Genomic DNA, 12,019 nt, shown 5'->3' with positions numbered 1-12,019 from the left:
ATGGCAAAATATTACAATATTATTCAATTCCGAAACGAATCAGGCATTCGAGAGATTCCCGTATTTCAAATATAATTGCAATGTTTATTTATTCTTTTATCTCGACAATAATTACGACTGTAATAACAATAAAATGCAACTTGTAAAAGTATCCCCGTTACGTCTGCACGATGATATATTGTACATTGATATATATATTTAATATACATTTATAGTTATTAATACAAACGTATTAAAACGTATAATATTAAATTGCAATCATATAAATGCAAGCTACAATTATAAATTGCGTTGAATTATATCTTTGCATAAAATACGAAAATATCGTATTATCACGCATTAATTTTTTTCCGATGTAATTATTTAAGATATAAAATACTTTACCCAGTTGACAAAGCGATAGACACTTTTCGCTTAGCGACGTTAAATCACTGATATTTCATTTATCGTGATAACAGATTTCATTTATGTATAACATGCGGTATATATATTGATTATTAAATGTATTCTTTATTTAGTAATGCTGATTAGATTAGTGTAAAAGGCTAGGATTATCTAAAGTGGGAACATCTGTTCGTATTTTTTGACAATTGGCACGTTTGTCATATTCCATATACGTGATTAATTTTTATCTCGATTCACGATGAACATGTTTGCTTGTAGAAAGAATTCCAAGATTTCGTATAGCGTTGTGTTTTAATAACACGACAATAATACCTACGGTATACACATTATTAATAGAGAGTTCAGAAGACATATTTATTTTGGTATAGGATAATTGACGAAATTTTGAATCAAAAAGAATTCAATGCGCGCACGCGCGATATATATGATCGTACTAAATTCTAAAATAAAACTTTTTTTCAAATCAAGTCTTACATAATATTGTAATATCGTTACTATAATTTCTTTTCGCGCGTATATTTTGCATCAAACTTGGCTAATGCTTTTTTACATTTTTTACTCATTTGTCCTTAAGAAAGAGTTATTATTATCATTATTATATAAATTACAAAAAAAATCCCCTAAGAAATTAAATTGGCTTTTATATTCACTTTCGATGTATTTTAATTATACATTATAAAACCAATCGATTTCATCATATATCGATTGACGGAAGATCGTAAATTTGTAACGGGTCTCAAAAGTCGTCTAAGCCAGATGTCGAGCGTTCGAGATTTAAAAAAAAAAACAAAAAAAAACAAAGCATATTCGAGGAGAGAAAAAAGGAGGACCAAGACAGGGGGTGGCGGAGGAAAAGGATCGGTGAGAGGCGGTGTGTGCATGCGCTTAATCGATAATCACCGGCAAGTGGTTTCGTCCGAAAAGGGTGCGGTATACGATACATCTGCGAGGTATCATCAGCGCCGCGTACAAAAGGCCGATCCATCATCGGGCCCGACAATCCAAATTCAAAATTGGCCGGTCAGTTCCCAGCGGTCGCGCGTGCAATTACAATGGAGATTAAGAACAATCCAAACAATCTTCACGTTAGAGTAGCGTGGCAATCCGAAGACACGAAAACGTTTCGAGATGAGAAGCGTCTTTCGTCTTCGTATCGGTTTCTCTTGCACTTTGTGATTTATTTATTTATCTTTTGTTTACTTTTATATCGTAGAGGATATTATAATGCGTGTAGCGTGTAACGAGCGGAAGGTATCGCGTGTCGTAATATCGCCTTACAGTGGCGCACGCGATTTTCTGCTTACGCGCCCGATTGCTGAAATATCAATGTAAGCTGTTCATTGAGCGCGCGGTATGTCAGATTGTTCGCTCTTGATAGAAGAGTAGCCTTCGCGATTCGAGCGTAATAGTAGATATAGTATCAGCACAATGTGTTTCAACATCTCGTTAGACTTTCGTATTAATAAGGCTTCCGCGGTTAGGAGAACCAATGGCGCTTTTGCCCCGCACGTTATAATTACGAGCGATTTAGAAATTTTATCGCACTTTAATAATTTAATTGTGAATAATAACGCGACGAAGTAGATATTGGATAGTTTTATTAATAGTATATTAAAAATCTTTAAATGTGTTACATATAATTTCTGCTATGTACGCATTAGTATGTAACAGCGCGTAAAATATGCACTGGAAGAGTTAGCATTGATTGCCGTGAACTTCGTTCTTAGAAATGAAGAAAATGTAAATAATCGTAAATAATAGAATCTAAAATTCGCATCATTTCACATCATTGTTTTCGATGCTAAGTGTTATATGGTAAAAGATATTTCCCCTAAACTTTTCTATAAGCTATGCTCGAATGGTATGAAGAAGAGAACGGTGATCATTTTTTTTTTTTCACTGTACGGCGAGAGCGGAACGCGCGAAAACGGAGTGCGAAAGTGCGGTGCGGGAAAAGAGAGGTGGGAAAGGATTACGGTGCGTCAACGGCGATGACTGAACGAGCCGTAATCGCTGTGCCGATCTAATATTTCGAATAGTTCGCATTTACAATGGGCTTTATTGGCGGGAAAACTGTGAGGGGGTATTTTGAGCAGGCGGGACATCCATCACGGGGTGTCAACGCGATTGTCTTCCGCGGCGTTTGCCACGGGAAAGTATTGACGTCGAGCTCGCGCAACCGCCGAAAATGCCGCTCGCCCGCCATCGTCGCTCGGGAATGGATAAATGTCGTTAAAGTAATTAAAATCGGTTGCCGGTTGTACCGCGATCTCGAATAACGACCGAGTTTCCCCGTGGTTGCACGATGCGACGATATCGATTCGCGCGAGAATGACGCGTCAGGAAACACGATGGACAGTATTACTTCGGCCGACGAATTTATCCGGACGACACGGCGCCCGGCTTCGCCATTGTGTCGTATTTAAATGAGCTTTCTAATGTATTTAGCTTGAATACCGCGTGTGGCGAAAACTGTACTACCCCGTGTGTGTCGCGGAGAGAGACGCATTTTACCACCGTTGCCGTCAATATCAACGACAAGTTTGTTTTATCAAGATTTAGCTTTTCGTCAAAATAATACAATATAGCGAATTCCTTAATTATATCAAAGTATGTAAATATATGAAATTTAAGGTATACATATTTCGTGCCATTATTAGTAAAAAAAGGCATTTATAATTTTTCCTTATCCAGTGATATTTATCTAGATATTTATTTATTATATCTATTTATCTCGTATTTGACATGTATTCATTATGATTCAATGCAATGGTACTGTGTCTTATGCAGGAGATAATGCTTGCGCGAGCATGCGCGCCGCAATTTGTGTATCTATCGCAAATGTGTATCTATCGCGTCTGAATGTGCTAAAATAATAACGAGAAATTGCGGGCCGCGCGAGTAGAGAGCTGCGTTTGCAGGGGATGCCGACGTATAATCGAGGCGCACCCTCTCTCCCGGCTATCTGTTTTATTTATCCGATAACACGCCATTATGGGCGAATCGTGAATGCGGCTGTGCCGGTAACGATTGGCTATTTATAATAACACGTGGCATACGGGTAATTAGTTGCGCGCAAGCCGCAGTGAAAAACCGAACGCCGACATCGGTATCAAGAAAAATTGCCGTCGTTTTTCATCGCGCCCCTTTCTCTACTTTATTTGGACTCTCATCACTTTTTTTTCTCCCCACCAACTTGTCTGCGAGAGAAACACTTTCGATCGTGGTTTCGGTCGTGCGTATTCTATTAGTCGGTGCAATTAAATTTCACATTACACTCTTGGTAATTTTATCCACGATTGATTTTTTAATCTTAACCACGGGGAAGAAAGAGAGAGAGAGAGAGAGAGAGAAGGGGGCTTGTATGCAAATAGGTCACTACTTATATAGCGCGTCAGATGAAGCGATCATAAAACATAAGTCTCCTCAATAACTTTTGCGTTTAATCTTGTCATGTTTCCAATGCAAAAAAATGTCATCGATATTTAAGATAAGAAACAAAAACGATTCAAAGTTTCACTCGTTAAAATTAATGTCTTTGTCGTGTAAAGTATTAATAATAATTTTAATATCGCTTCGAGTGGTAAGTCGCGTTTCGATACGCTGATTAAAAGAAAACTTCGAAGGCAACTATAGAAAAGAAATTAAGAGATCGTTTCTGTTTATAATTCGGACGGCTCTATTCGATCACGGAAGATTACGCCGGGATTTCATCGGCAGTGGGAGGCAGAGATATGGTGGCTCGGATAAAGGGGGGGCAGGGGAGAGGCAGGGCGGCTGGAAAGTCTTGTCCATTGTGCCGGATCTGTACAATGATTATCGACGGTGATTGCTTCATTGCGAACTAAAACTGGGATGCTGGATGTAAGGGCGTGATGCATACACCGACGCGGCTCGCCGTTATCGGGTTATCGGCCGTAATGCACACGCACGCCGACCACCTACCTTTCCACTGGGTTAACATTTCAATCTGGAAAATGTAAACCATCCTACCCTTCGCGCCTCGCTCGCTCGCTCGCTCGTTTGCATATCGCTCGCTTGTTGTTTTCGCCCGGCGAACGGACAAATTTGGCTACGGCGTACCGATTGATTCTGCGATTGTGATTCCAATAGCCGCGTGCCAATGCAAAATTAAAACGGTAAAATTGGCATTCGCACGATACATATTCCAACGCGAGAGCGCTTCGTGACGATCGATATTCATCGACTGCGGGAGTTTATCCAACGGTGAAACGCGTAAGAGGCTGGAAGAGGGAAAAAATACGCGACGACCGTGCGCACGGTATGAACATCGAAAAGTGCAATCGGGCCTGTTCTCGACGCGGGTCCTCTGCTCGGCTGCGTCTAGATGCGCTCGTATTCTATATGCGAGACGAGCAAAAATCCGTTGGCGCGCGCGGGCGCTTCTTTTTTTTCTATCCGCCTTTCGTTCGCAACGGTGAGAGAGTGACCACCGCCCTCCCCGTTCTCCCTCTCTCCATATAGGCGTGTAACGACGATGCGCAAACAATGACGAGGGTTACGTAACAGCTATGCACGATGCAAACACACCGTGTTGCGCTAAGCGCGTATCTGTAGCGGGGTGGGCAACGAGCGGTAACAGGGACTACGGTGGCGACGGCGGCGACGTCCAGGACGAACAATGCGTATCACACGGTGGCCTGTCTGAAAATGCCCGGCGCTCGTTCCCCATCGTGCCAAGCCTCGCGCCAAACGCGGAAAGCAGGAGCGATATCGGTGTGCTTTCGAAAAATAGACAGAGAGGGAGAGAGAGAGAGAGAGAGAGACGATAGACAAAGAGCGAAGAAACGATATGCGTGCCATCGAGCGTAATATCCGAAATAAATTTCCGATAATTGACAGTCTCTGAAATGCTTCAAAGAATGGATTAGGAAAATTTATCGTTAATTATATATAGATTATCTCGTTTATCTACTGATAATTTGTCGATTGCTCTTTTCGAGAAATATAATATAACGAGATACGCGTAAGGCATGGTGTGACGATTGACGTTTATTATCCTTTTTGCAATTATGTCCCGTCGCGTAACGTTTTAGAATTTAATATCACGATGTGATTCGTTTATTTCAAACCTTCCTCGTGATAACCGAGCGATAAAATTAACTAACCGAGTTTCTTAACGATTCAACGGAGTACCGTCGTACGATCTGTAGAGTTACGGAATTTCATCGGTGACCGCAGAACAAGAGGAGGCCGCGGTGGCGATCGCGTTTCCACGACCTAATGCATCGACGGTATATAGGTTCGACGGCGGGACTGTCCTTCATTACGCACGAAGGAAAGTGCAGTCATCGGCGCGCATACCCGTAGGTAGGCATGCACACACAGAGGCATTAGCTCCCCCAAAGCCCAGCCGGTATTAATTCCACTAATTGGACGTGGTTTGAGTCGCGGCAAACATCGGTCCCTACTGGTTGCTCCCCTCCCCCCCCCCCCCCTCCGACTTGTCCGGACCGCGCACATCGATCTTATGATCGATTGTCTTCTCGCAAGACAAAGGATGATTCTTATTTCATTCTGGAAAAATTATTCGAGTCTAGATATTTGTCGATAGATCCAACGTTTGTGAGATATCAAGCGTTTCTGCGTTCGAATACAAAACGCGGAGTAATTAATTATGATTCGCGTAGAAAATGCAAAATATCAATTAACGTAAAGGATGAATGGAATTTACGTCGGCTGGCACGCAAGCTGGATTTACAAGTGTAGAAATAATGATCGAGCTTTTCGCTTGTGCGCGCCCGTGCTCAATGAAAGATAAGCCCATAAGGTTTCGCTTGGTTTCGAAATCTACGAGGTTAGAGATCAGCTGTTTTGAGTAAACGTATATTTACGGACCGTAGAATCTATACACGTGTGTGCGAGTATGCATGCGCATACTTGTACTTGTGTTGCGCGTATCTACGCGTGTATGTGCGACCGCGCGAACATATCGATATAAACACATACAACGATACTTGCATCGCGAAGGGTCTCCCTAGTGAATCTGGGTCACCGGGCCGACAAGGGGCCGATGAGGGGTTGACTGGCCAAAAGAGAGGAGAGAACGCTAGACTTGTTTCCCTTCCTGTTGCTATCAGCCGCGAGAAGCGTCTATGACGAGATAATCGGAGACCATCTCTGCGAATCATCCCTGTCGCATATTTTTCGCATTTCGCTCGAGCGGTGCCGAGAAGCGCGTTTAAGATACGGATTAAAGTTCATCGAGAGGAAAAGTTAATGTTTCTCTTTCATCTAATTTATGAGAAATATTTCATATGTATACAGCATAAAGTTATTCGGCATGCGAATACGAATATGTGACCGCTCTTCTATTCGAGTTCTTTTTAATCAGCGATATATTTGCGTCTATTTTCGAAAAGATAAATCATTTTTGTTCGTTGCATCTACTTGTATAAAAATTGTTCCTACTCGTTTGGCACTTGTGATTTTCTGTTCTCTGTCCCACGAATCGAGGTACTCGATCGCGGCAAAATTCACCTCCAGGAACTGTCGGCGGATACGGGCGCCTTGGGTATGGCACAAAGATATTAAGCACCCATACCCTAACCGTGTCGGAGAGTGTAGACTATCCTGTGTGTCGGTCTGGTGGGGATGGAGAGGCGGAGGAAACACAGGAGGCGCGCACGGCGCGGAGAGAGGGTAGATGGACTAAGGGTGGGCGAAGGCGTAAGGGGATGGTGAAGCAGGAGAGAGATCGCAAGGAAAGCGGAGTTACCTACAGAAGAAATAAGTACGCGCGTGTAATGCTGATGGCGAATATGGTAGAGGAGATCTGAGGAAAGAGTAGGAGAGGGTAGTGGAGAAGGTTGAGGAGGAGGAGGAGGAGGAGGTGAACGAGGTAGTAGAGGAAAGAAAGAGAGAGAGAGAATCGGAGGGGGGGAGGGAGATAGAGGGAGGGAGAGGGAGAGTGGGTTTGCGGATGGCAGAAGGGTGAAGAAGGGAGGTAGCGCACGCGAAAGCGAGCGATCGATTCGAACGTTGGCGACATTCTTCGTCGTAGGGACAGGGAACGGTGAGAGAAAGAGGGAGAGAGAGATAGAGACGCGGACAGTACGTGTCTACGTGTGTGTGCGCGCCTAACGCAGAGGGAGATGACGAAAGAAAGAGATAAAGCGAGAGTAGGGCAGACGGGAGCGAGCGAAGAAGAAAACATATATACAGATGGCAGAGACGGCTGGCTGGTCGCGCGAGAGAGTGCGAATCTGGAAAATGTGAGGGCGGCGAGATACGATGTGAGAGAAGGGCGGAGAGACGAGAATAATCAAAAAAAGATAAGAAAATATGAAAAAAAAAAGATAAGAATTGCACATACGACTTTAGAGAATCGAGAATAAAAAGAAAAGCGAGGAGTAAAAATAATATAAAACAAATTAAAAGTAAAGAATTGTCAAATATGAAGAATTACCTGATCATACATAATGAAGCGGAGGTGTCACAAACGAAACACTATGACGGAAATGATGTGAATAGTCAAAGGAAGAAATAAGAGCCGAGTCAGAAGACTGAGGAAGGCGGCCGAGAGAAGAACAGCACGTGAATAAGAGACAAGAGTGAAAGATATAAAAGAGAGAAGGGATGGGGGGAGGGGGCCGAAGAGAAACAGCGCGCGCCGAGGCAGGAAAGAGAACGTAAGATCCGCAACGCGAAAGAAGACAAACCCGACAAGAGTAAAAGAAGAATTCCCCCACGCCGCCGGTACGTTCCAGTCGTACTGTCCTCAGGCTCTCCGCGCGTCTGCGTCTGGTTGTCCCTCTGTGTTGGTAGCCCCCGGAACCGTCCTCGTCGGCGTAGTCGTCGTCGTCGTCGTCGTCGTCTACCACGTCGGTGGCAGAGGTTGGCAAATAGTGGGGGATGCGGGGGGCGGTTGGCCGAACCGCCGCCACCCGGAGGGAAGGTTTGAAAGGCGTAGACAGTGTTAGCCTGCCGTCCAATAGCGAGAACAGCCGCCCTGGTGGCTCCGCCAACCGGATAGTCGGTTGTGCGCACAGAACGCCCATCCTCCCCGTTTGTCGCGCTCCCACTGATGTTTTTATTTATTACATCTGTGACTGGGTAGGGAAATACTCCCGACTCGACCGAGAGAGCGTTTGCTACTTTGAGAACGAGCGACGCGCGTCCCTGCGAGTTACCGCGGCAGCCGCCTCCGTCGTCGTCATCGTCGCCGCCGCCACCACCGCCGTCGTCGTCGTCGTCGTCGTCGTTGCCGTCGCCGTTGCCGTCGCCGTCGCCGTCGTCGTCGTCGTCGTCGTCGTCGTCGTCGTCATCCTCATCCTCTCTGTCATCTCATCATTGACATTATCACAGTCACATCTCGTATACACGTTGCGGTTCTCTCGTATTTTCGCGTGTCTTTTATCCCGGTGTAATCGTCGTGGTGTAGCCGTTTTCCGTTTTGTTGTGATATGAAGACATCATCGTCGTGAGCTAGTGAACAAGTTGCTACGTCTCGCTGACAAACTCAGTGCCGAGGACTGTTGTTATCGTTTACGCAACAACTGTCGTCGTCGTCGTCGTCGTCGTCGTTACTGTTGCGAGCAAGCTATCTAGTTAAACGTTTTCGCGATGGATCGGTGAAAATCAAATATCCGCGTGGTGGACTAAACAATTGTTATGGACAAAGAGGTTCACGTGCGTGTGAGGACTGAAGAAATCGTGCGGTTTGACTTGTGCTCGGACGCGCAACACTTACTTGCAGTGATAAGCGCGGCACGTTTGAAGAGTGCTAGTATAGTAAAGTTTTAAAATCGTAAATCGATCGGAACACGTTAATTATCGTCGAAGAAAGCTCACAAAGAGGATCGGAAGAAACATGCTTTAACATGCATTGAAACGATTCACGCTTCTACGTTCGAGTCGCACCGCGTTATTCGCCAACGGGCGAACACAGTGACGACGTTGAACGTCAGAGACACGGACCGTATCGCTGGCGACAAGGACGTGGCGGAGGGTCTCGTCGTCTCTACGAGGAAGAACCGGGACGCGCGTTTCCGATCCTCCATGGATCACGGAGCGATGGACAGCTCTTCCGATCACAGCAGCCGTGCCAGTCCCGTAACTGGCAGTCCGAAACATCCGCACAGCCCGTCGACGCAGCAGAGTCAGCAACAGCAGCTTCACGGCAATCAGCATCAAGCGCCGCTGTCCCATCAATCGCACGGGCGTGATCAGATTCGCGATCATCAGCAACAGCAACATCGCGGTGTGCCGACACCGGGATCGCCCACGAGAGGTTCGCCACCTCAAGGTCTTCCTCTGAGTCCCCCGCCGTTGTCGGCCGGAGGTGGACCTGGGGCACCGCCGGGAATGGTTCCTCGTATGCCGGGATTACCGCCGCCGGGACTGGGGCTTTTGGGCCAGCTCGGCGGTATGCTGAGCGGTCACCATGGCTCGCCTTTGGAACTGATGGCGGCTCATCACGCGGTCTTACCGCCGCGATCATACAACAGCCCGCCGCCGATCAGTACTAGCGATCCTACCGCTAACGAGTGCAAGTTGGTCGATTATCGCGGCCAGAAGGTCGCGGCGTTTATTATCGCCGGCGACACGATGCTCTGTCTGCCGCAGGCCTTCGAGCTATTTCTTAAACATCTCGTGGGCGGCCTTCACACAGTCTACACCAAACTCAAGCGACTGGATATCGTACCATTGGTGTGTAACGTCGAGCAAGTTCGAATCTTACGTGGTCTCGGGGCCATTCAACCCGGCGTCAATCGGTGCAAGCTGCTCAGCTGCAAGGACTTCGACGTTCTTTACAGGGACTGCACCACGGCCAGGTAGGTGACGACGCTCAGACGGATGACGCGATAGACGGTTTTTCTCGACGGTAGTTGTCTATTTCTCCTTCGGTTAGATCGTCGGTTGGCGATTCTCGCGAATAGGCATCCTTAAATCGAGAAAAATTTGCGTTCCTCCAAGTTCGGTAATAACGAAGCAAGTGTGCGGAACGAGCGGAAGAGAACAGTGCTCAGGGGATCATGACCGGTAATTTCGATGAAACCAATTTTGACATTCTCTCATTCTGCCTCGTGGCGATCATGCCATTGCTATGTTCCGGACGTTTCTGCAAACGAATCTGAAAATCAATCAGAATAGTGATGAATAATAATGGATATTTATCGATTATCGATTGTTATCGATATTTATAACGAGGAGAAGAAGAAGATTCCGGAAACATGACTCGCGTACATCTGCGCGCATATTTTGACGCGCGGCCCTTGCCGTTGCAAACAGAAGCTACGATCCTCGCATACATTAATAACGCGCGGTGTCGCCGCTGGGCAGCACTTTATCTTCGCCTGTACCTCGGCTTGGCTTTCGCGCCCGCTACCAGTTGGCCAAAAGTACTTTAATTGTGCACCGTCTACCGCTCCTTAAGACTTGATCATCATCGAGAACGGCTCCCGGTGACCCTCGGGCTTTCTCGTATAGGCGATTCACGAGCGATCCTCGTGCATCGAAATTGCTTCGCGATTCTGCTGCTCATCGAGTTTGCATTTAACGATTTGAAAGGAATGCCGTTTCGGCAATAGCTTTATTTACATTCGGGAGAATTATGCCAAAACGAGAGACGTTTCGCATCCATTTGTAAAATAATATTCATTCGATGTAGGAATAATCGCGTGCACCGATGCACCTTACGGCGAAGAAAAAAAGAGAGAGAATTGAGATATCCGAGTCGTAGCATCGGCACGTGCTTCTCGTTTCTAGGATTGTCACCAAGTTCCCGCGCCAACAGGTGTCCCTTTCACGGCAGTTTCTCTGAATGAATCGTCCCCGACGAGGGAGAGAAAGAGAGGATGCCGAGCGAGAGGAGGAGAGCACGGTTGTACAAGCTCTCTCTCTCTCTGTCACCCCACCCACGAGGTAGACGACAGACGAAACGGAATGGTAAACGGAACGAGGGGATTTAAGGTCGTCGGCTAAAGTGTTGTCCTCTCGCGCAACGTCGTTTATTAATCCGAATCGTCTCGTTGATCGATTCTTCGTATCAAACGATAGATTCGGCGATACAATCTCGATAATCGTTGATTTCATTTCTACGTTCGATTGTCGCGAAACGGACGAGCTTCTTCGAGATACGCGGCAGACCGCGAATCGTATGGCAAATGGGCAATATTTGTTCGGCGAGCTACGCGCAGTCACAACGGAAACGGATTCGACGCGACACGAAGAGGGACAGAGCGAGAGGGAATCGAGGGATATCCCGAGGGACGGAGTGAAAGAGCCGGAGATAGCCAGAAGAAGAGAGCGAGCGCGAGAGGAAGAAGGAGGAAACTCGTAGGGATCGTAGGGATCCGAATAATCCGTAGTAGCAGTCACAGAACAGAACTCCGCGAGCCGTCGGCTCGTGCGGGTCTCGCCTTTCTCAACCTCGTTTCGTCCTTTATCGTACAGTTTATTCTTCCTCGCGATACGTCGGATTGTAGCTCGATTAGCGACCAATTTCTTCGGCATCATATTCTTTATTCGTAAGTTAAATAATGTTATTTCTCTCTCTCTCTCTCTCTCTCTCTCTCTCATATAACATTATAAAATTTGTTTCAATTTAAAAAGAGCAATCGAATTGTTTATTTTATAAGTTATTTTTTTA

General features: G+C 46.0%; 2 protein-coding genes across 9 annotated transcripts in view; both read left to right on the top strand.

The window, feature by feature from the left end:
* The first annotated feature begins 7,359 nt into the window (after positions 1-7,359).
* Dac (dachshund family transcription factor) overlaps positions 7,360-12,019 on the top strand; it is a 183,995-nt gene continuing 179,335 nt past the window's right edge. For all 8 annotated transcript variants that reach the window (XR_011447963.1, XM_070308748.1, XM_070308739.1 and 5 more), the window contains exon 1: positions 7,360-10,202. Coding sequence is in view for 7 of the 8 variants with exons in the window: in XM_070308748.1 (XP_070164849.1) it covers positions 9,427-10,202 (776 nt within the window). In the remaining variant the exon portion in view is untranslated. The remainder of the gene's footprint in view (positions 10,203-12,019) is intronic.
* LOC138941852 (TBC1 domain family member 5 homolog B-like) lies at positions 7,521-8,722 on the top strand. Its single transcript, XM_070311760.1, has 2 exons — positions 7,521-7,661; positions 8,486-8,722. Exons 1-2 carry the CDS (start codon positions 7,521-7,523, stop codon positions 8,720-8,722), a joined length of 378 nt encoding a protein of 125 aa, XP_070167861.1.

This window comes from Polyergus mexicanus, unplaced genomic scaffold, assembly GCF_030449975.1.
Source record: "Polyergus mexicanus isolate NDT 795.1 unplaced genomic scaffold, iyPolMexi1.0 SCAF_2, whole genome shotgun sequence".
Lineage (NCBI taxonomy): Eukaryota > Metazoa > Arthropoda > Insecta > Hymenoptera > Formicidae > Polyergus > Polyergus mexicanus.
The sequence above is the reverse complement of the archived record's forward strand: the minus strand, read 5'-3'. Positions and strand labels throughout refer to the sequence as shown.

Coding starts and splice junctions, on each gene's coding strand:
- LOC138941852 (XM_070311760.1), top strand. CDS start 7,521: ATGACGAAAGAAAGAGATAAAGCGAGAGTAGGGCAGACGGGAGCGAGC. Junction 7,662..8,485: donor TGAGGGCGGCGAGATACGAT/GTGAGAGAAGGG, acceptor GTGACTGGGTAG/GGAAATACTCCCGACTCGAC.